Source organism: Chiloscyllium punctatum, chromosome 29 (assembly GCF_047496795.1).
Source record: "Chiloscyllium punctatum isolate Juve2018m chromosome 29, sChiPun1.3, whole genome shotgun sequence".
In the NCBI taxonomy this organism is placed as follows: domain Eukaryota; kingdom Metazoa; phylum Chordata; class Chondrichthyes; order Orectolobiformes; family Hemiscylliidae; genus Chiloscyllium; species Chiloscyllium punctatum.
The window spans coordinates 74,839,665-74,864,339 of record NC_092767.1 but is presented as its reverse complement, the minus strand read 5'-3'; the positions used below and the strand labels follow the sequence as shown (position 1 = coordinate 74,864,339).

The window sequence follows — 24,675 nt, the reverse complement described above, 5'->3', positions numbered from 1 at the left end:
CCTTCCCCCACCCTCCTCTCTGACCTATCACCTCCATCCCCGCCCCCATTCACCTATTGTACTCTATGTTACTTTCTCCCCACCCCCACCCCTCTCTCATTTATCTCTCCACTCTGCAGGCACCCTGTCTCTATTCCTGATGAAGGGCTTTTGCCCGAAACATTGATTTCCCTGCTCCTCAGATGCCGCCTGACCTGCTGTGCTTTTCCAGCGCCACTCTAATCTAGACTCTGGTTTCCAGCATCTGCAGTCCTTGTTTTTACCATATCCCTCTGAACCCTAGTTCTCCACGTATGGCCTCACCAACACCCTGTACAGTAAGAGACGTTTCTATTTTTAAACTCCAATCACTCCAGCCATAAAGACCATGAGGGGCAGGGGAAGTGCTGGCCTAGTGGTATTGCCACTGGGCTGTTAATCCGGAGACCAAGCTAATGTTCTGGGGAAACTGGGTTCGAATCCCACAACAGCAGAATATAAGTTCAATAAAAATCTGGAATTAAGAGTCTAAAGATAACCATGGGTGTAGGTTTGCTCGCTGACTTGGAAGGAAAATGTTGCCTAGTAGGGTGATGAAACATCTGGAAATGAACCTTCTAATTTATTCTACAATCAACAACCTATCTATCTTTATCTTAAATACACTCAATGACTTGACCTCTATAGCCCTTTGTGGCAATGGGCTCCACAGATTCTCCGCCCTCTGGCTGAAGAAATTCCTACCTAGATGGTGATGAAATGTCTAGAAATAAACCTTCCAGCTCAGCGAGCAAACCTACATCGAGAACCTCAACCTGAGCTACAAATCTCAAAAATGATGACCATGTATCCATTGTTGGAAAATCCCATCTGGGTCAGTAATCTCCTTTAGGGAAGGAAACTGCCATCCTTACCTGGTCTGGGCCTACACGTAGCTCCAGACCAACAGCGATGGGGTTGACTCTTAACTACCCTCTGGGGCAATTAGGGCTTGGGAAATAAATGCTGGGCCTAGCCAGAGACATCCACATCCATTGAATAAACAAAATATGGCATTTTACCGTGTTGCTGTTTCAACAGAATTATGCTGCATCAGAATTTTGATATTTTTCTGTTGCTTTCAGTTTTGTTAATGTCTCGGAAACTGATTGAATTTCATCCCCCGCTGGGAGGGGAAAGATTGCCTCAAATGTCAGCCTGGTGGAAAGATTCTCTCCACTCTTTCCACAAGTGATTCGGTGGCTTGTGGATGAAGGGAGGGTGGGTATGAGCTCAGTTTTGTTTACTCTGTCAGTGCACCATTTCTGGTCTGTCTTTTCCGTTCAGTCATCGCTGACTTTCCTCATCGCTGTTCTCGAATCCTACTGACAAAGGGGAAAAAAAATTTACTCATTAAATAAAACTCAAAGGACGGCACTTAGAGTCATAGAGGTGTAGAGCACGGAGACAGACCCTTAGGTCGAATTCGTCCATGCTGACCAGACATCACATAGTCATAGAGTTCTACAGCATAGAGACAAGCCCTTTGGCCCTAACTGGTCCACGCTGACCAAAATGTCCGTCATTTCCCTGCACTTGGCCTATATCCCTCTAAACCTTTCCTATCCATGTATTGGTCCAAATGCCTTTCAAACATTGTGAATGTACCCACCTCAACCACTTTCACGAGCAGCTTATTCCATATGCGTACCACCCTCTGTGTTAAAAAGTTGCCCCTCAGGATCCCTTTTATTCTTTCCCCTCTAACCTTAAACTGATGACCTCTCGTCCTTGCTTCCTCAACTCTGGGAAAAAAGACTGAGTGCATTCACCATATTCAAGCCTCTCATGATCTTGTACACCTCCCAGGACCCCCCTCAATCTCGTACACTCTAAACAAAAAAGTCCTAACTTGTCCAACCTCTCCCGATAACTCAGACCCTTGAATCCAGTAACATCCTTGTAAATGTCTTCTGCTGTCTCTAGTTTAATATCCTCCTCAACTAATCTAGTCCCATTTACCAGCACTTGGCCCATATCCCACTAAATCCTTCCTATTCATGTACCCATCCAGATGCCTTTTAAATGCTGTAATTGTACCAGCCTCCACCACTTCCTACCTCTGTTTTATATTTTAAAAATGTAATCAAGAGACAGATCTCAATCAAACATTTAATCAAAAAAGAACCCACTCTACTCACTATCGTAGATAGATTACACTTTAAAAAAATGAAAGCAGAGATTGCTGGAGAAACTCAGCAGCTGTGGAGAGAAAAAGCAGAGTTAATGTCTCGGATCGAGAGACCCTGCTTCAGAACGGCTAAGATTCTTAGATTCAAAACTCAGTTCTAAAGAAGGGTCACTGAATCAGAAATGGAGAAAGTGGGCTCTGGCCCAAAACGTCGATTCTCCTGCTCCTTGGGTGCTGCCTGACCTGCTGAGTCTCTCCAGCAATTTCTGTTTCTGTAACAATTTACTCAAACCATGGGTTCATCTCAATCTCAAACCAGGGCTCAGTGGGTAGTCCCAGAGACTTTGAGCCTGTACTGAGGGGGTGCTGCTGTGTCACAGAAACCGCCTTTCAGACAAGATATTACACTGAGGCCCCAAGTCACCTTTCAGGCACATATAACTATCCAACAAAAAATCACAATCAACCACAATTGAAAGGCAACCAGGGAGATTTCATCCCAGAGCCTAATAATTATCTCCAACTGACATTAGACTGTCTTTATCAAATTGTGGGCTGAATAACTGTGGTCAGTGCATTGAGTATAGGGGTTTAGAGGCCATGTTGCGGCTGTTCAGGACATTCGTAAGACCACTCTTTGAATACTACATTCAATTCTGGTCTCCCTGTTTTGGGAAAGATGTTGCTAATCTTGCAAGAATATAGAAAAGATTTTCAGGACGTTGCTGTGTTAGAGGAAAAGAGCTATAGGGAGAGGCTGAATAGACTGGGGCTATTTTCTCTGGAATGTCAGAGGCTGAGGGGCAACCTTATGGAGGTTTACAAGATGTGAGGGGCATGGATAGGATGAGTAGCCAAGGTCTTTCTCCCAGAGTTGGGGAATCCAAAACTAGAGGACATTGGTTTAAGGTGAGAGGGGAAAGACATAAAGGGACCTGAGGGGCAACTTTTTCACACAGAGGGTGGTGTGTGTATGGAATGAGTTGCCAGAGGAAGTGGTGGAGGCTGATACAATTACAACATGTAAAAGGCACCTGGATGGATTTAAAGGGATATGGGCTAAATGCTGGCAAATGAGACGAGATGAATTTAGACCATCTGGTCAGCATGGATGGGTTGGACCAAAGGGTCTGTTTCTGTGTTGTGTGGCTCTCTGACTAGTTTACGATGCAGTGACACCAACAGCGTGGGTAACAATTCCAGCGCTGACTGAGGTCACCGTGAAGGTCACTCTTTCTCAACCTTGCCTGACCTTCAGGTTCACCAAAGACCCTCAGGCAGCACCTTCCAAACCCACAGTCACTTCCATCTAGAAGGACAAGGGGCAGCAGATACATGGGAACACCACCCCCTGCCAGTTCCCCTCCACTCACCTTCCTGACTTGGAAATATATCACCGTTCCTCCAGAAATCTAGAATCTTGGAATTCCCTCCCTCAGGGGCATTGTGGGTCAACTCACAGCAGCTGGACTGCCGCGGTTCAAGAAGGCAGCTCACTCCCACCTTCTCAAGGGGGCAATTAGTAAAAACTGACCATATCCTAGCAGTGAATGAAAAAGAGGTTAGATTACTTACAGTGTGGAAACAGGCCCTTCGGCCCAACAAGTCCACACCGCCCCACCGAAGTGCAACCCACCCATGCCCCTACATTTACCCCTTACCTAACACTACGGGCAATTTAGAGCATGGCCAATTCACCTGACCTGCACATCTTTGGACTGTGGGAGGAAACCGGAGCACCCGGAGGAAACCCACATAGACATGGGGAGAACGTGCAAACTCCACACAGTCAGTCGCCTGAGGTGGGAATTGAACCCGGGTTCTCCAGCCCTGTGAGGCAGCAGTGCTAACCACTGTGCCACCGTGCTGCCCACTAAAACTCACCACTAGCTGTCTCTCTCTAATACAGCGCATCTCCTTGGTTCTCCAATGATTTTAGCTTCACATTATCAACTGAAGGGAGTTTGCAAATTGTTCTGCTCCCTATTATTGAGACCCCCTTTCTATTTCAGACATATGAACAACGATCCAATTTCCAATAGTTAGCATGTTGAGATTTGAACCCCTGCTCCAGAATTATTACCCCAATGGTATTGCTACCTTTGGCCTGGCCAGCCATCTTTCACGAAATGACCTCTGCTCTGGGGTCAGTTGGCTGGACGGCTGGTATGTGGTACCAACAACAATGGGTTGGATTCCCACACCATCTGAAGTTACCCTGTGGGTCCCACCTTCCCAACCTTTGCCCTCACCTGGGGCATGGTGACTCCCAGGTTAACCCATCACCCATCCTCCCCCTTTCTCGAATGAGAGGCTAGAGAGACTTAACTTTTTACCACTTACACTTCATTGGCTGCAAAAGGCTTTGGTGTGTCCTGGGGATGTGGAAGGCGCTACATAAACACAGATCTCCGTTCTGGTCACCCAGTTATAGGAAGGATATTATGAAGCTGGAGAAGGTTCAGAAGAGATTTACCAGGACGTTGCTGGGTATGGAAGATTTGAGTTGTAAAGAAAGGCTGGGAATGTTTTCACTGGATCTTAGGAGGTTGAGAGGTGACCTTATAGAGGTTTATAAAATAATGAGGGGTATCGATAGAGTTGATGGTAGGTATCTTTCCTCTAGGATGGAGGATTTCAAGAGTAAGGGGCACATCTTTAAGGTGAGAGGAGAGAGATTTAAAAATGACGTAAAAGGCAAAGATTCGTGTGTGGAATGAACTTCCTGAGGAAGTGGTGGATGTGGGTACAATTACAACATTTAAAAGACATTTAGATAAGTTCATGTATAGGAAAGGTTTAGAGGGATATGGGCCGGGAGCAGGCAGGTGGGACTAATTGAGTTTGGGATTATGGTCGGCATGGACTGGTTGGGCCGAAGGGTCTGTTTCCGTGCTGTATGACTCTCTGACTCACAAGTCAGCACCTCTGTGTGTGTATTGTGTCTAACATGTAAAGGTGATGATTTCTTGCCCTCTGCTTTCTGACGTACAGTTTGTGTGTAACTCACTCACAAGGAGGGCAGCAGGGGAGCTAAGGCAGTTCGCTTGAAGTTTTTAATGTAGCTGCTTCATTACAATCCCATGGATCAGAAACTTTGTGGATGCGGATGGATTGGGGAATTAGGGGCTGTTTTTCTCAGAGAGGGGATTTGATTTGATTTGATTTATTGGTGTCACGTGCGCCGAGATACAGTGAAAAGTGTTGTCACACGTGCTTTACAAGCAGATCGTACCATACAAGTGCATCAGGGTAACAGAACAGAGTGTAGGATACAATGTTACAACCACTGAGAACACACATTAACATTTGAGAGATCCATACTAAAGTCTAATAACAGAGAGGAAGAAGCTGTTCTTGAATCTGTTCGTACATGTACTCAAACATTTATATTTTCTGCCCAACAGGTGGAAGAGGGTATAACAGGGGTGGGAGATCTGATCGAGGTGCTCAAAGTTTGGAGAGACCTGGGTGGCTCAGTGGTTAGCACTGCTGCCTCACAATGCCAGGGACCCGGGTTCGATGCCAACCTCAGGCGACTGTGTGGAGTTTATACATTCTCCCCATGTCTGCGTGGGTTTCCTCCGGGTGCTCCAGTTTCCTCCCACAGTCCAAAGATGTGCAGGTTAGGGTGGATTGGAATGGCCATGGGAATTGGCCTGTAGAGTCCAGGGATGTGCAGGTTAGATGGATTGGCCATGCTAAATTGTCCCGTAGTATCCAGGGATGTATAGGCTAGGTGGGTTAGCCATGGGAAATGCGGGGCTACAGGGTAGGGTAGGGTGTGGTCTTCAGAGGGGCCAAATGGCTTCCAGCAGTGCTGCAGGGATTATATGGTTTCTACAATAATAGAGGTGATTCGTTGAGAATAATAGCAAAGTCTTAACAAGCAGAAACGTATTACATCAGGATAGAATTTAATTGCGGTGTTTAGATGGCTCACCTGGACTAAACTGGGTCAACCAGGACAAACTGATCCCACTGGTGGAAGGATCACTCTAAAGCATTTGGCAAAGGGAGCAAACACATCAGGAGGAAAAGACGTCCTCAACGTGGTCAGGGTCTAGAATACGCTGCTGGAGATTATCACCTTATTAAGGTTTCTAAAATCATCAGGGGCATGATAGGATAAATAGACAAGGTATTTTCCCTGGGGCGGGGGAGTCCAGAACTAGAGGGCATAGGTTTAGGGTGAGAGGGGAAAGATTTGGTGTGTATATGGAATGAGCTGCCAGAGAAAGTAGTGGAGGCTGTTACAATGACAACATTTAAAAGGCATCTGGATGGGGACATGAATAGGAAGGGTTTAGAGGGATATGGGCCAAATGCTGGCAAATGGAACTAGATTAGGTTAGGATATCTGGTTGGCATGGACGAGTTGGACTGAAGCGTCTGTACAAAATTCCATGCTAAATTGTCCATAGTGTTCAGGGATTTGTAGGTTAGGTGTATTAGTTAGGTAATAGTAGGAGAATGGATCTTGGTGGATTACTCTTTGGAGGGTCAGTGTGGACTTGTTGGGCTGAATGGCCTGTTTCCGCACTGTAGGGAATCTATAGATTCTATGGACTCTATGAAGAAGGCTTTAAAAGAGGGAATTGGCTCATTATCTGAAAAGGAGGATCGTGTAGGGTTACAGGGAGGGGACGGGGACAGGGACGTGTATTTGGAGAGTTTCCAACCTCTTGTGTTCTTGTGATTTACAGTTGAGTTAGGGGAGGTTTGATCTTATCAGAGCAACCATTTGATTTCGGCAACCGAGAAATGTATTTTCATTTAATTGTATTTCTTGCAGTTTTATCTCTGGAACACTCCTATCTGGGATTCAGCAGTCTATTTCAAATGATCGCATATTACTGTGTGAGCAGGTAAGAGACCGTTCAAAATGTCCACAGTGGTGTCACTGAAATCATAAGATTTCTCCTTGGAGCAAGGGACATGGAAAGAAAATTTGATCCAGGTACATAAGCAGGTATGGAGCAGGCAGATGAGGAATGATTGTCCCCGTTCACTGATATTACAAAGACTTGGGGGACACAGATTTAAATTTTTGGGAAGTACAGGAGGAAGATGAATTGGATGAATCTTGTAAATCATAGTTGTATAGACCTACAGCACAGCACAGAATAAGGCCTATCATCCCATCCCATCTGCACCTATCAAAATGAGGAACACTATTCTTTGCACAGAGAGGGGTCATGCGCTTCTTCAGGAAGCACCTGGCTGTAGGCCTCAGACTGCTCCTGAAGAAGGGCTTATGCCCGAAACATCGATCCTCCTGTTCCTTGGATGCTGCCTGACCTGCTGCGCTTTTCCAGCAACACATTTTCAGCTCTGATCTCCAGCATCTGCAGTCCTCACTTTCTCCACAGAGAGGGGTCATGGCCTGGAACTTGTTGCTTCTAAAGTTGCTCAAAGCGGAGACAGTGAATGATTTCCAAAGGAAATTGGATGGAACTCAACGTGCATGGGATAGAGGGAGAAAGCAGGGAAACGACTCCAGGCCTCATGCTGCACTTGGCTTTAGGCCTCAGGCTAGTCCTGCTGTAGGCCTCAGGCTGCTCCTGGCTGCAGGTCTCGGATCCTCAAGTAACCTGGTTTTCGCCTGCATTTGCTGCTGATAGGGTTACCAGTAAGCAGCAGCTTCTTGTAAAATTTTATACCTGGATTTAAAACTATGCCCCCCAATAAAAACTGTAAAGCAGACATCCTTCTGGAACATGCCTTTGCAAAGGAGGTTCGCAGAGAGGTGTAGTATCTTTTTTTTTGTTAAGGTCCGTCCTGAGCAGCTCTGTAACGTGCGAGTCCGTGCTCTGCAGTCTGCTCCCCAGGATGCACACCAAGACAAACATCGACTGCCCCTGGAGGACCATAGGGGTGGAAGTAAGGCCATTTGGCCCATTGAGTGCACTCCGCCATTCAATCATGGCTGATGGGCATTTCAATGCCCATCAACTCTTTGATCTGCCCGAAACTTATTGGTCTTCCAGGGCAAGGAGTTGACCGTGACTGAGTGACACAGACTGGAGCATCCCAAGGTCCAGGACTACGTGCTGAGGGACGCATAAAGCTGCTGCCAAGGTGCAGTGGGGAATGACCACCATCTAAGATTAGATTAGATTACTTACAGTGTGGAAACAGGCCCTTCGGCCCAACAAGCCCACACCGACCTGCCAGAGCGCAACTCACCCAGACCCATTCCCCTACACCTAATTCACCCTGACCCGCACGGCCAATTCACCCTGATCCGCACATCTTTGTGACTGTGGGAGGAAACCAGAGCAAACCCACACAGACACAGGGAGATTGTGCAAACTCCACACAGTCAGTCGCTTGAGGCGGGAATTGAACCCGGGTCCCTGGCGCTGTGAGGTAGTAATGCTAACCACTGAACCACTGTGCCGCCCAAACTATAATGGGGGCCCATTCAGTTATTGGATCCTCCCGATGCCTCAAATACATGGAAATGGTATCTTACATAAGTAAGAAATGCCTTGGGTCAGTGGGGAAAGTCAAACTTCAATGTTTGCTTGTTCTCCATAAACAAAGACTGTACCGAAGTGATTTTTTATAAATATTTTCGAAATGAAACAAATATATGTGACTCCTGACCCACGGAGCTGTTGACCTTTAAAGGTCCTGAGTAGTTGTCTAGAAATTCACGTGGCCCCTGGCAAACTGCCAAAGCCTGACCACGTCGAAAGGAGCCACTCCCTTCCATAGACCGTAGGGTAGCACAGGAAGAGGCCCTTTGGCCCATCATGCTGTGCTGAATATGATGCCAAATTAAACTAATCCCTTCTGTCCATTTCCCTCCATTCCATGCTCATCTAAAATTCCCTTAAACGCCCCTATTGTCTCAGCCTCCACCAGCACCCCCTCACAGCGTGTTCCACACTTCTACCACATTAGCCCCTCACATCTCCTTTAACCTTTCCTCCTCTCACCTTCAATGAATGCCCCCTAGTATTAGACATTTCAACTCTGGGGAAAAAAAAGGTTCTGACCATCAACCCTATCTCTGCATCGCATAATTTTATAGACTTCTATTGTGTCTCCCCTCAGCCTCCAGAGAAAACATCCCAGGTTTTTCAAGCCTTTGCTAGGAGCTCATACCCTGTTATTCCAGGCAGCATCCTACACCCTCTCCAAAGCCTCCACATCCTTCCTGTAACCGTGGCGACCATAGCATCACCTGCTCTTACCCCATAGGACCTCCCCTTTGAATGTTGCAACAAGCCTTGGTGTTCCCAATCCTAAAGATTCACTGCATTTAGACAAAAAATTATTTCATCTCCCTCTCTTTCTCTCTCCCCTACTTCCTACACAATGATCTCAGATACTCTGTTATAAATGCTGCTCAAGCTTAGTTAAAATCAGTCACCTGTCCTCCACGAAATGACTGTGGCCGATTTTCTCAAAGTGGGTGTCTCTCTCATGCTCCCAACCCCAGCAGAAGGCGTGACGTGGAGATGGCGAGGAACCTCAAAATGTGCAATATTGAACCACTTCGATCTCCCTCATGCGAAAGAGGCTTCGGACAATGTGAAAAAGAAACAGGACCCTGTGTTTTGCACATTTGTAATTGCAACATGTTAAACAGGAAGGTCAGGGTGAAATAAGGAACTGTGAGAATTGTCACTGCTTGGTACTGTTCCCATGCTAACACTGTCCCACTCGACAGGGATATCCTGCCTTTTCGGCTCCAACTACCTGCAGCCATCTTACATGCAACCAGCCAGGAGCGTTTGGAGCAGATCTCAGCACTGGGCATGAGTGAGTTTCTCTGATGTGACTCCTTTCATCTTCACTCGGTTAATTTCCTTTCGTACAAAGCTCATTTCCTGCTTTGTGTTTCCTCCTCGTTACTCTCACCTCCGCAGTCTCGTTATTGGAAAGAGTTCCACCTCTCTTTCACCTTCCTTCGCTCCTCTCTTTTCCCTCCTCTTCAGCCCCATTCCCTTTATCAGACTTTTTCCTCGCACCTTCCCTCACCTTTCTTCATCAGCCTCCTTCCTTCCTCCATCTCCCTTTCACTCCTTTCCTACTGTCCCCTCTCTCCACCCTCCATTCTCTCTCCTTCCCTCTGTTCTCACCTCCCTCTCTTTCTCCCACCCTCTTCCCCACTTCCTTCCCCTCTCTCCATCCCTCCCCTCTCTCTCTCTCTCTCTCCGTTCTCTCTCTCTTTTCCACCAGTTCTCTCTCCATCTCTCATCCCCTCCTTCCCCCACTGCCCTCACTCCCTCTCTCTTTTTGAGGTTGGGACTCTACTCACTGGAGTTAAGGAGAATGGGAGGTGATCTCATTGAGACCTTTTGGATTCTCCAGGAGCTTGACAGGGTCAATGCTGAGAGGATGCTCCCCCTCATGGGAATGTCTCGGACCAGGGGCCACAGTCTCTGAATAAAGGGGCACTGATTTCAGACTGAGATGGGGAGGAATTTCTTCCTTCAGAGGATTGTGAGTCTTTGGAACTCCTTGCCACAGGGGTCAGAGCCCTTGTGTATATTTAAGGCTGAGAGAGATTCGTGATCAATCGGGTAATCATGGGGAAATGGACGTGAGGAATGTTGGATCAGCCACAATCCTATTGAATGGTGGAGCAGACTTGAGGGGCCGAATGGCCTCCTCCTGCTCCTATTTCATATGGCCCTCCCCTCCTCCCTCTCCTTTCCTGCTGTTTCTCCTTCCACTCCTCTCTCCTTTTCTCCCTTCTCTCTCTCTCTCCTTCCCCCCTTCTCTCTTGTACCTCCCTCCCTTTTTCATCTCCTCTCTCCTCCTGCCTCTCTTTTTCCCCTCCAGCCTACTTTTCCTCCCCTTCCTTTCCTCCCCCCTCCTTTTCTCCCCTCTCTCCTTCCCCCCTCTCCTTTTCTCCCCTTTCACTCCTTCCCCCTCTTCTCTCTCCTTTTCTCGCTCCCCTCCTCCCTCTCTTATTGAACATTGGCAGAAACTGGTGCTGGTAGAGTTCTCATTTGAATGTATACAATGAGTCCAGGTCAGCACAATCATTCCCATTTTACTAGACTTCCCCACTGTATTGGTCTCTCTTTGTGCATCTCTCTCTCCTGCCTCTCTCTATAAGCATCACTGCCTGTGTGTCTCCATCCACTTGTCTCCCTCTGTGTGAATATCTCTTATCTCTGTGTACATCTCTCTTTCTCTGTTAATCTGTCTCTGTGTACATCTCTCTTTCTCTGTTAATCTGTCTCTGTGTACATCTCTCTTTCTCTGTTAGTCTGTCTCTGTGTACATCTCTCTTTCTCTGTTAGTCTGTCTCTGTGTACATCTCTCTTTCTCTGTTAATCTGTCTCTGTGTACATCTCTCTTTCTCTGTTAATCTGTCTCTGTGTACATCTCTCTTTCTCTGTTAGTCTGTCTCTGTGTACATCTCTCTTTCTCTGTTAATCTGTCTCTGTGTACATCTCTCTTTCTCTGTTAGTCTGTCTCTGTGTACATCTCTCTTTCTCTGTTAATCTGTCTCTGTGTACATCTCTCTTTCTCTGTTAGTCTGTCTCTGTGTACATCTCTCTTTCTCTCTCTCCCTAACCTTCTGTGCACCTCTCTCTGAAATCTCTCTCTGTGACTTTATTTCTCTGTCAGTTTGTACACCTCTCTAAACAGTGCCTATCTCTAATTCTGTCTCTGCATGTATACTGTTTTCTGAGTCTCTCTGCATGCATCTCTGTCTACCAGGCTTCTTCCCTCCCTGTTTACCTCTTTGTGTGAGTCTCTATCTCTATGATGTGGAGGTACCGGAGTCGGACTGGGGTAGACAAGGTCAGAAGTCACAGGACACCAGGTTATAGTCCAACAGGTTTATTTGAAACCACAAGCATCAGGTGACCTACATGTGACTCCGGACCCACACCAATGGATGCACAGAAACTAGAGGTCAGCCATTCTTTGTCCTTTAATAAGGAAATCTGCCGTTATTACGTGGTCTGGCCTACATGTAACTCCAGGTGCACAGACTGACTCTTACCCACCCTTTGAAATGGCCCAAGCAAGACGCTCAGTTTAAGGTGATTAGGGTCTGGATCCAAGTGTTGGTCTAGTCCAGCGACACTCATAGAGTCACCCAGAAACAGACCGTTTGGTCCAACCAATCTATGCCGACCATAATCTCAAATTAAACTGGACCCACCTGCTTGCACTCGGCCCATCTTCCTCCAAACCTTTCCTCTTCCTGAACTTATCCAAATGTCTTTTAAACCTTGTAACAGTATCCGCATCCATCACTCAGGAAGTTCATTCCACACAGGAACCACCGTCTTGGTAATAAAATTACCAATCGTTTCTTTTTATAAGTCTCTCTCCTCTCACCTTTAACAATGTTCCTCTAGTCTTGAAATCCCCCATTCTAGGGAAAAGACAGCTACCATTAACTCTATCTATACCTCATTATTTTATAAACCTCTGTGAGGTCACCTCTCAACCTCCTACGCTCAAGTGAAACAAGTCCCAGCATCTCCTTAGACCTCAAACCTTGCATTCCCTGCAACGTCCTGGTAAATCTCTTCTGAACACCCTTCGGCTTTGACAAGAATATGAAAGATCATTAGAGCGAAGGGAGCAATTCTTTGACTGTTACTCTGAACCAATCTCTCCCCTTGTCTCCATCCAGTGTTCTGGGAATCCCTATTCAACCAGAGCCAGGATACGACATTCCGGGAAGTCGAGGGGGATGCCTTGGCTGTCAATCCCACATCTGGCTTGGGACTCCTGAAGCAGCAGCCCCTCCCGATGTGCTCCATCCAAGTGACGGCCGAGAATGGTGCCCTCTTCTTCATCAACCCCCTTTTCCTGAGGGAGCATGGGGACAGTTGGGTCACGAAGGTCCCACCGCAGACACAGGCCTTCGGGCCCTCGTGCCTGGCGACCAAGAACAAGACACCAGCATGGACAGGCTGCAAAGCAACTCCCACTTCCCCCCGAAACCAACAGGAGGCAGTGTCGGCAAACGCTGCAGAGACATCGGATTCTGGGAACAGCCTGGAAGAAGAGGACGCGTTCAAAGGTAACCAGATTCTCTTTGGGCTCTGGTGGCTCAGTGGTTAGCATTGCTTCCTCACGGCACCAGGGACCCGGGTTCAGTTCCAGCCTCGGGTGACTGTCTGTGTGGAGTTTGCACATTCTCCCTGTGTCTGTGTGGGTTTCCTCCCACAGTCTAAAGATGTGCAGGTTAGGGAGGATTGGCCATTCTAAATTGTCCCATAGTGTTCAGGGATGTGGAGGTTTGTGTGGATTAGCCATGGGGAATTACCCATAGTGCACAGGGATGTGTAGGTTAGGGTCATGGGGAATGTGGGGTTACAGGGACAGCCATTTGTGCCAAATTCCCACGATCAGCCAAAACAAACCCTGCCCTGACACATCCCCTGAATGAACTAAAAAGAACGGACTGGAGGGCCTGTCTCCTTCACAGGGGCGAACTAATTCCCTTTTCGCTCTTGTGCACAGATTGGAGTTCCCCTGCCGCGTTCTGTTCGCCATAGCCACTATCTGGGGGGAGGGAGTTCCACATCCTCACTGCTCCTGGGGTAAAGGAACCCCTTCTCAGTTCCTCATTTGGTGTATCCATGACCACAGCCCCTCGTGCTTCCACCAAAACAAAACGGAAGACCCTTCCTTCCCTATTGGCAGTTCTGAAACCATTCTGTGTACAGTTCCGGAATCCGTGTTAGAGGAGGGATGTGACAACACTGGGAGAGTGTGCAGAGGGAGATTTACCAAGATGTTGGCTGGACTGGAGAGTTTTGCTTATGAAGAGAGATTGGACAGATTGGAGTTATTTTCCTGGGAGCAAAAGGAGGGACATGATTTTTTAAAATTCATTGGTGGGATATCTGGCTGGGCCCAGCATTTATCACCCTGTCCCTAGTTGCCCCTTGAGAAGGTGGGGGTGAGCTGCCTTCTTGAGCCGCTGCAGTCCGTGTACTGTGGGTTGACCCACAATGCCCTGAGGGAGGGAATTCCAGGATTCTGACCCAGCGACACTGAAGGAACGGCGATATATTCCCAAGTCAGGATGGGGGGGTGGAGGGGAACTTGCAGGGGGGGGTGTTCCCATGTACCTGCTGCCCTTGTCCTTCCAGATGGAAGTGGACGTGGTTTGGAAGGTGCTGCCTGAGGATCTTTGGTGAATTTCGGCAGTGCATCTTGTAGATGGTACACACTGCAGCTACTGAGATGTGTAAAATTACGAGGGTCATAGATAGTGTAGACAGGAAGAAAGATCTCCCTTTGGTAGAGGGATCAATGCCCAGTGGGCATTGATTTAAAGGAAAGGGGCAGGAGGTTTAGAGAAGATGTGAAAAAACATATTTACATCGAGAGGGTGATGGGAGCCTGGTACTCACTGTCTGTGAGTGTGGGAGAGGCAGAAACCCTCATTACATTGAAGAAGGATTTAGAAAAACCCTTGCAATGCCAAGACTATAGGCCAACAGCTGCAAAGTGGGATTAGAATAGTGAGGTGGTTGATTTTGACCGGTGCGAACTCACTTCTCTCTGCTGTAGATGATGGCCTAGCGGTATTATTGCTAGACTGTTAATCCAGAGACCCTGGGGATTCCGGTTCAAATCCTGCCATGGCAGATGGTGGAATTTGAATTCAATAAAAAAAAACTGGAATGAAGAGTCTAATGATAGCTGTTGTCAGGAACAGAACATCCGGTTCATGAATGTCCTTTAAGGAAGGAAATCCTTTTGGGTTAGCACTGCTGCCTCACAGCGCCAGGGACCCGGGTTCAATTCCAGCCTCAGGTGCCTGTCTGTGTGGAGTTTGCACATTCTCTCTGTGTCTGGGTGGGTTTGTGTGGCCATTTCCGAGACATGGATAGAGTTGGATCAGGAATAGATGTTGCAGGTTCCAGGGTTTAGATCTTTCGTTAAGGACAAGGGAAGGTGGTAAGAGTGGGAAGTGTGACTTTGTTAGTCAAGGACATTCTAACAGTGGCTGAAAGAACTTTTGACGAGGACTCGTCTACTGACGTGGTATGGGCTGAGGTTAGATTCAGGAGAGGAGAGGTCACACTGTTTGGAGTTTTTTATAGGCCTCCGCAGAGTTGCAGGGAGGTGGATCAGCAAAATGATTCTGGGTAGGAGCGAAAGGAACAGGGTGGTCATTATGGGGGACTTTAACCTCCCCAACATTGACTGGAAATGTTATAACTCTAGTACCTCGGATGGATCAGTTTTTATCCAATGTGTACAGGAGGGTTTCCTGACACAGTATGTCGAACGGCCGACAAGAGGGGAGGCCACACTGGATCTGACCCAGGCCAGGTGTTTGATTTAGTTGTAGGTGAGCACTTTGGAGAGAGTGACCATAATTCAGTTACGTTTAGTTTAGCGATGGAAAGGAATAGGTACATGCCACAGGGCAGGAGTTGTAAATGGGGGAAGGGCAATTATAATGCAATTAGACAAGACTTAGGAGGCATAGAATGGGGCAGCAAAATGCAGGGGATGGGGATAATTGAAATGTGGAACTGGTTTAAGGAACACATATTGCGTGTCCTTGATAGGTATGTCCCTGTCAGGCATGGAGGAAGTGATAAGGTAAGGGAACTGTGGTTTACTACAGAAATTGCATCTCTTGTTAAGCGGAAGAAAGAGGCTGATGTGACATTGAGACGAGACGGTTCAAATGAGGCGATGGAGAGTTACAGATCAGCTCGGAAGGATTTAAAAAGAGAGTTAAGAAGAGCAAGGAGGGGACAGGAGCAGTCTTTAGCAGGTAAAATAAAGGAGAACCCTAAAGCTTTCTATAGGTATGTGAGGAATAAAAGGATGACTAGGGTAATATTAAGGCCAGGTAAAAACAATGACTGCAGATGCTGGAAACTAGATTCTGGATTAGTGGTGCTGGAAGAGCGCAGCAGTTCAGGCAGCATCCAAGGAGCTTCGAAATCGACGTTTCGGGCAAAAGCCCTTCATCAGGAATAAAGGCAGTGAGCCTGAAGTGTGGAGAGATAAGCTAGAGGAGGGTGGGGGTGGGGAGAAAGTAGCATAGAGTACAATGGGTGAGTGGGGGAGGAGATGAAGGTGATAGGTCAAGGAGGAGAGGGTGGAGTGGATAGGTGGAAAAGGAGATAGGCAGGTCGGACAAGTCCAGACAAGTCATGGGGACAGTTACTGAGCTGGAAGTTTAGAACTAGGGTGAGGTGGGGGAAGGGGAAATGAGGAAACTGTTGAAGTCCACATTGATGCCCTGGAGGGAGAACACCTCATCTTCCGCCTCGAAACACTTCAACCCCAGGGCATCAATGTGGACTTCAACAGTTTTCTCATTTCCCCTTCCCCCGAAACGTCGATTTCGAAGCTACTTGGATGCTGCCTGAACTGTTGCGCTCTTCCAGCACCACTAATCCAGAATAAGATTAAGGCCAGTCAAGGAGAGAAGTGGGAAGTTGTGTGTGGACCCTGTGGAGATCAGAGAGGTGCTAAACGAACATTTTTCATCTGTTTTCACACAGGAAAAGGAGAATATTGTAGAGGAAAAGAATGAGATATGGGCTATTAGACTGGAAAGGACTGAGGTTAGGAAGGAGGAGGTGTTATCACTTCTAGAAAGTGTGAAAGTAGATAAGTCCCCTGGGCTGGATGGGATTTATCCAAGGATTCTCTGGGAAGCTAGGGAGGAGATGGCAGAGCCTTTGGCTTTGATATTTGACTAATCATTGTCTACAGGTTTAGTACCAGAGGACTGGAGGATTCAAATGTTGTGCTTTTGTTCAAGAAGGGCAGTAGAGATGACCCAGGTAATTATAGACCGTGAGCCCTACGTCTATTGTAGGAAAAATTTTGGAAAGGATTATAAGAGATAGGATTTATAATCAACTAGCAAGCAACAATTTGATTGGAGATCGTCAACATGGTTTTGTCAAGGGCAGGTGTGTCTCACAAACCACATTGAGTTTTTTGAGAAGGTGACCAAGTATGTAGATGAGGGTAGGGCAGTTGATGTGATGTATATGGACTTCAGTAAAGCCTTTGATAAGGTTCCACGTGGTAGGCTTTTGGAGAAAATGCGGAGGCCTGGGATTGAGGGTGATTTAGCAGTTTGGGTTAGAAACTGGCTTTCTGAAAGAAGGCAGTGAGTGGTGGTTGATGGAAAATATTCAGTTTGGAGTCTGGTTACTAGTGGTGTGTCACGAGAATCTGTTTTGGGACCACTGCTGTTTGTCATTTTTATAAACGACTTGGATGCAGGCATAGGTGGATGGGTTAGTGAGTTTGCAGATGACACTAAAGACAGTGGAGTGGTGGACAATGTGGAAGAATGTTACAGGTTACAGGGGGACTTGGATAAACTGCAGAATTGAGCTGAGAAATGGCAAATGGAGTTCAATGCAGCTAAATGTGAGGTCATGCACTTTGAGAAGAATAGCAGGAAGGCAGAGGATTGGGTCAATGGAAAGATTCTTGGTAGTGTGGATGTGCAGAGGGATCTTGGAGCCCACGTACATATCTCCCTGAAAGTTGCCATCCAGGTTGATAGTGCTGTTAAGAAGGCATACGGTGTGTTAGGTTTTATTGATAGAGGGATTGAGTTCTGGAGCTGCAATATCCTGCTGCAACTATACAGAACGCAAGTGCAGTCTCACTTGGAATATTGTGTACAGTTCTGGTCACCCCATTACAGGAAGGATGTGGAAGCATTGGAAAAGGTGCAGAGGAGATTTACCAGGATGTTGCCTGGCCTGGAGGGAAGGTCTTATGAGGACAGGCTGAGAGACTTGGGTCTGTTCTCATTGGAGAGAAGAAGGATAAGGGGGGATTTGATAGAGACATACAAGATGATCAGAGGATTACATAGGGTGGACAGTGAGAGTCTTTTTCATAGGATGATGATGTCGGCTTGTACAAGGAGGCATTACTACAAATTGAAGGGTGATGGATTAAAGATGGATCAGAGGCAGGTTCTTTACTCAGAGAGTGGTAAGGGTCTGGAATGCCCTACCTGCCAATGTAGTTAACTCAGCCACATTAGGGAGATTTCAACAATCCTTGGATAGGATGATGATGGGATCATGTAGGGGGATGGGCTTAGACTAGTTCACAGATCAGCGCAACATTGAGGGCCATTGGGTCTACTTTGCACTGTATTGCTCTATGTTCCTCTGGGTGCTCCGGATTCCTCCCACAGTCCAAAGGTGTGCAGGTTAGAGTGGATTGGCCACACTAAACTGCCCCCATTGTGTCCCGAGATGTGTAGGTGAGGTAGGTTAGCCATGGGAAATGCAGGGTTATAGGGATTGGGTGGGATGCTCTTCGGACAGTCAATGCAGACTCAGTGGGCTCTAGTGACTTTTCCCTGCACTGTAGGGATTATAGGTTTCTTTTTATTTAATCTCTGTTTCTAATCAATCAGTTCAGAGATGTAATTACATGTCTCTGGACCAGGTGGGGTAAGAATGGGGTGAAAGTGCCTTCCTTGTAAACAGGAGAAATAGAGTTCAAATCTCACCAGAGACATTCTATGATTCTGTGGAAGCTGCCATCCTTCCCGGGTCTGGCCTCCACGTGTCCCCAGACCCACAACAATGTGATTGACTCTAAAACTGCCCCCTGGATAATTAGGGACAGCGAACAGATACTGGGCCTGGCCAGCGATGTCCTTGGCTCATGAATGAATTTTTAAAAAACCAGTCAGACAGCACGCAAACAGACCCTTCGGCCCAACTCATCCATGCTGACCAGATTTCCTAAGTCCCATTTGCCTGCGTTTGGCCCATAAACCTTTCCTATCCATGTACCTGCCCAAATGTCTTTTAAATGCTGCAATTATACAAGTCTCTCCCACTTCCTCTGGCTGTTCGTTCCATACATGCACCACCCTTTTTAAATATTCTTCCTTTCACCTTTGTACCTAGGCCCTTTGAACTACCCCACCATGGGGAAAAGACCTTTGCTATTCAGCCTCTCCATCATTTTATAAACTGGTCACCTCTCAGCCTCTTCCACTCCAGGAGATAAAGCCCCAGCCTTTCCTTCCAAACCCAGTAACATCCCAATAAATATTTTTAGCTTTGATTTGATTTATCATTGTCACATGTAGCCAAGGAGAGTGAAAAGTTTTGTTTTGCATGCAGTACAGGTAGATCATACTATACAAAGTGCATCAGGGTGTGGAATACGATGTTACAGCTCAATTCTTCCCCTGTCTGCGTGGGTTTCCTCCAAGTGCTCCAGTTTCCTCCCATGGTCCAAAGATGTGCGGGTTTAGGTGGATTGGCCATGCTGAATTGCCCCATAGTGTTCAGGGATGTGCAGTGTAGGTGCATTAGTCAGGTGTAAATGTAGAGTAATAAGGTAGGGGAATGGGCCTGGGTGGGTTACTCTTCGGAGGGTTGGTGTGGACTTGTTGGGCCGAAGGACCTGTTTCCACACTGTTGGGATTCTTTGATTCTATGACTTAGAATTGAGGTTGAAAGGGGGGGCAACGATTGCTGGAAATGTGAGAATACAATTGGGCAGTAGAGATCTCGTAAAGAGTGTCCCTGTGTTGGCGCCATTTTGAATCTAGCTCCATTTCCTGCACCGTCTCCAGTTTAACAACATCCTTCCCACAGTGGGGCCACCAGAATTGTATGCAATTTCCTCTCCTGTTGAAACCCCATCCCGTAATTTCCGAAAGTCTCCTCACTGTTTCCGATGTTCTGTTTCCTGTGTAGGCCCCGGTCTGGGGAGGGACACGGTTTCGGACAATGACGTGGCGGCTCTGAGGAGAAAGAACTTCACGCGGCGGGCGGCCTGGAGCTGGGGGGAAGATGCCGAGAGCGAGGCCCCGGAAAGCGAGGACACAGAGCGGGAAAGGCCCAGGCCTAAGAGTACCAGCTCAGAGACGGGGCCTGGGAGCAGCTGCACCCTCCCGGCCCACTACCGGGCCTCGTGGCTGGGAGCGGGCGAGCGGGGGACCTTGCCGTCGCTGACCAAGTCCCACTCGGAGGCGTCTCTGTTCACCTGCGACAGCCCGCCTCTCCCCTCCATCTCGGAGCTGGACTCGCTGTCCATCAGCAGCGTGGAGGATGAGGGCGATGTGACCAGTGCGGCCCAGATGCAGCAGAAACGCCCCTCGAGCGGCCTGTCCGACAGGGTGCGTTATCGCCTGTCGGCCGTGGGCCACGCCTTAACCGGCCTGGTGTCCGCTGACCGCCGGGTCCGTTACAAGATCGAGGAGCTGGGCCAGGACAAGGGCTCCTACTTCGGAGGCCTCGTCCAAGGCTTCGTCTCGTACACGCGCCAGAACCGGTACAAGTACGCCAGCAGCACCGAGATGCTGCAGGCCATCTACCACATGATCGCCAGCCTCCGCAACTACCTGAGCCAGAGCTCGGAGCTCACTCCCATCCTGGACCAGACCGAGCACGAGGAGTGTGATATAGGTAACCATGGTGACAGCATCTTCACACTCAATCCTGAATTCAGAACAGGTTTTACCCTGAATCCAGAACAGGTTTTACCCTGAATCCGGAACAGGTTTTACCCTGAATCTGGAGTAGATTTTACACAAAACCTAAAGCAAGCTATATATAGGGGAGGTGATGGTGTCGTGGGTTTTAAAAATTCAATCACGGGATGAAGGTGCCACTGTCTGGGCCAGCATTTATTGCCCATCCCTAATTGCCCCAGAGGGCAGTTAAGAGTCAACCCCATTGCTGTGGGTCTGGAGTCACATGTAGGCCAGACCAGATAAGGATGATAGTTTCCTTCCCTAAAGGACATTAGTGAACCAGACGGGCTTTTCCGACAATGGATACATGGTCATCATTAGACTCTCAATTCCAGACATTTATTGAATTTAAATTCCACTATCTGCCGTGACAGGATTTGAACTGGGGTCCCCAGAACATTACCTGGGTTACTGGATTAACAGTCCAGTGAAAACACCACTGCCATTTTTGGCAGGCAGTTAGTCCAGAGACCCAGGTAATGTTCTGGGGTCCCCGGTTCAAATCCTGCCACGGCAGATGGTAGAATTTCAATTAAAGTTTTGTAAAAAGTCTGTGTCTCATGATGAAATCATAGAGTCATAGAGATGTACAGCACGGAAACAGACCCTTCGGTCCAACCCGTCCAGATATCCCAACCCAATCTAGTTCCACCAGCACCCAGGAATCTGGGCCAGCACCCGGCCCATATACCTCCAAACCCTTTCTATTCATATACCCATCCAAATGTCTCTTAAATGTTGCCGTTGTACCAGCCTGCACCATTTCCTCTGGCAGCTCATTCCACACACATACCACCCTCTGTGTGAAAACGTTGCCCTGTAGGTCTCTTTTATATCTTTCCCCTCTCACCCTAAACCTATGCCCTCTAGTTCTGGACTCCCCGGCCCCAGGGAAAAGACTTTGCCTATTTACCCTATCCATGCCCCTCATAAGTTTGTAAACCTCTATAAAGTCACTCCTCAGCCTTCGACGCTCCAGGGAAAACAGCCCTAGCTTATTCAACCTCTCCCTATAGCTCAAATCCTCCAACCTTGACAACATCCTTGTAAATGTTTTCTGAACCCTATCAAGTTTCACAACATCTTTCCGATATGTATTGTATGCAATATTCTAACAGTGGCCTAACTAATGTCCTGTACAGCCGCAACATGACCTCCCAACTCCAGTACTCAATACTCTGACCAATAAAGGAAAGCATACCAAACACCTTCTTCTCTATCCTATCTACCTGCGACTCCACTTTCAAGGAGCTATGAACCTGCACTCCAAGGTCTCTTTGTTCAGCAACACTCCCTAGGACCTTACCATTAAGTGTATAAGTCCTGCTAAGATTTGCTTTCCCAAAATGCAGCACCTCGCATTTATCTGAATTAAATTAGGGGACGGTTAGGGACGGCAATGAACAAGAGTAAGCGATTTCAGCTTCGCACGTTTATTTTTTGACTGGCTGTGTTTTTTGGGAAATCACGTGATTACTAAGGGCGTGCGGTTCTATATTTACTCACCTCCCCCCATCTCGTCTCGGGTCTGTGCAATCGGCCGGAATCATTCGCAGTGATCTGGCCCAGTCACAAGGGCGTGTGGTTTTCATCAAAGTGAAGTCAGTTGAATGGAGAGAGTTGTCTAGTTCACTCCTTCACTTCCTGCTGGTGGGGGCTGTCAGACAGCCAACTTTGAACTCTGAACACAAGCTGTTCCACAAGGACCCGGTTTATAAGGGTCACCTTATAGAGGTTTATAAAATCATGAGGGGCATGGATAGGGTTAATAGGGCAAGGTCTTTTCCCCCTGGAGTGGGGGATTCCAGAACGAGAGGGCATAGCTTTAAGGTGAGAGGGGCAAGATTTAAAAGAGACCCAAGGGGCAACTTTTTCACAAAGAGGGTGGTGTGTGTGGAATGAGCTGCCAGAGGAAGTGGTGGAGGCTGGTACAATTACAGCATTTAAAAGGCATCTGGATGGGTATATGAATAGGAAGGGTCGAGAGGGATATGGGTCAAGTGCTGGCAAATGGGACTGGATTAGGTTAGGATATCTGGTTGGCGTGGATGAGTTGGACTGAAGGGTCTGTTTCTGTGCTGTACATCTCTATGATTCCAGGAATTAATCCCCCAGACTCCTCCTTCAGCAGAGAACCCTGGAAGAGAGGAATGGGAAAAATGACAGAGGAATCGGACTCAGTCTCAGGGTAAAATGGGCATCAATTTAAAACTGAGATACAGTAATTCAGCATGGAAACAGACCCTTTGGTCCAACCAGTTCATGCCGATCATAATCCCAAACGAAGCTAGTCCCACCTGCCTGCTCCTGGCGCGTATTCTTCTAAACCTTTCCTGTTCATTTCTCCAAATGTCTTTCATACGTTGTAACTGTAACTACATCCACCACTTCCTCTAGAGGCTTAGTCATTGGGTACTTACAGGTCAGAGATCAATGGAACCAGGTGCTGACACCATGAGATAGGCCATTTGGGACTGAGATGGGGAGAAATGTCTTCACCCAGAGAGTGGGGGAGCCTGTGGAATTCTCTGCCACTGGAAAGCAGTCAAAGCCAAAGCTTTGAATGTTTCTGAGAAGGAGTTAGACCCTGTTCTTAGGACTAAAGGGATCAAAGGCTGTGGAAAGCAGGAACAAGGTTGGATGATCAGCCATGATGATACTGAATGGTGGAGCAGGCTCGAAGGGCCGAATGGCCTACCTCCTGCCCCTGTTTTCTGTGATAGATCTCTGGATACTCATGGCAGCAGTGGACATAGAGATAGCAATGGGAAAGTGGCGTTGATGTGGCTGATGAAACCAGGTTTAGGGCCGAGGGGCTGAATGGCCTGCAGTGAGGGTCATGCGAAAGACAGGAGGCTGGAGGAACGCAGTGAGCCGGGCAGGTGGTGGAGTCAGGAAGGGAGGTGGGGGGAGGGCGGTTACAGATAAAGAGTGAGGTAGGTGGGAGAAGGGCGTTGGGTTGGAGAGAATGGCGGAATGGTGATGGGTGGACACAATAGACAATAGGTGCAGGAGTAGGCCATTCGGCCTATCGGGCTATCACCACCATTCATTATGATCATGGCTGATCATCCTCAATCAGTATCCTGTTCCTGCCTTATCCCCATAACCCTTGATTCCACTATCCTTAAGAGCTCCATCCAACTCTTTCTTGAAAGTATCAGAGACTTGGCCTCCACAGCCGTCTGGGACAGAGCATTCCATACACCCACCACTCTCTGGGTGAAGAAGTTTCTCAACTCTGTTCTAAATGACCTACCCCTTATTTTTAATCTGTGTCCTCTGGTTCTGGACTCACCCATCAGCGGAAACATGTTTCCTGCCTCCAGAGTGTCCAATCCTTTAATAGTCTTATACGTCTCAATCAGATCCCCTCTCATCCTTCTAACCTCAAGTGTATACAAGCCCAGTAGCTCCAATCTTTCAACGAATGATAGACACAGGCGGTGGGTACGACCTGGTTGACCAATGGGGTTGACACTCCCACTCGGGTCATCGGGGAGGAGGCGAGGGTGAGGGGGGTTTCCTGAGATGGGTGACCTTCTCCTGAGAAGGAGTTATTCCTCAGAGACTGACCGTTCCTCTGTGCTTATGTGTCTCTCTTCCAGACTCGTCCATCGAAAAGGCTTTGCAGAAGTGTATCCTGAAACCCTTGCGGGACCACATTTACTCCTGCCTCTTGGAGTTCCACACCAAGGATGGCTCTCTGGGCAAGCTCAGGGACAAGCAGCTGGTGCTGCAGAAGCAGAGCCTTGCAGACCTGGGCATCACCGCCCGCGTGCCCGACTCCACGGCTCTGGACAAAATCCAGGGCAAGTTCAACACCATGCACACGCTGTACTCCCCCTGGAAGAAGGTGACACAGCTGCTGAAGGCCTGCAAACTGATCTACGAAGCCATGTCTGGGACATCGGGTGAGTGAGGAGTAGGAGGAGGCCAATCAGCCCATCCAGCCTGCCCCTCTGCTCAAAGGGCTCGCCTCGATGTGGAGGTGCCGGTGTCAGACGGGGGGGGTTGGACATGGTCAGAAGTCATGTGATGCTGGGTTATAGTCCAACAGGATTAT

The 24,675-nt window shown here is 47.9% G+C and overlaps 1 protein-coding gene across 1 annotated transcript in view; it reads left to right on the top strand.

Moving 5' to 3' along the window:
• The window catches only part of LOC140454596 (ras and Rab interactor 2-like), a 62,590-nt gene that overhangs the window by 32,158 nt on the left and 5,757 nt on the right, over positions 1-24,675 (top strand). Inside the window, exons 4-8 of the mRNA XM_072549459.1 lie at positions 6,945-7,017; positions 9,834-9,925; positions 12,774-13,166; positions 19,831-20,541; positions 24,218-24,523. Of these exons, the coding sequence (XP_072405560.1) occupies positions 6,945-7,017; positions 9,834-9,925; positions 12,774-13,166; positions 19,831-20,541; positions 24,218-24,523 (1,575 nt within the window). The remainder of the gene's footprint in view (positions 1-6,944; positions 7,018-9,833; positions 9,926-12,773; positions 13,167-19,830; positions 20,542-24,217; positions 24,524-24,675) is intronic.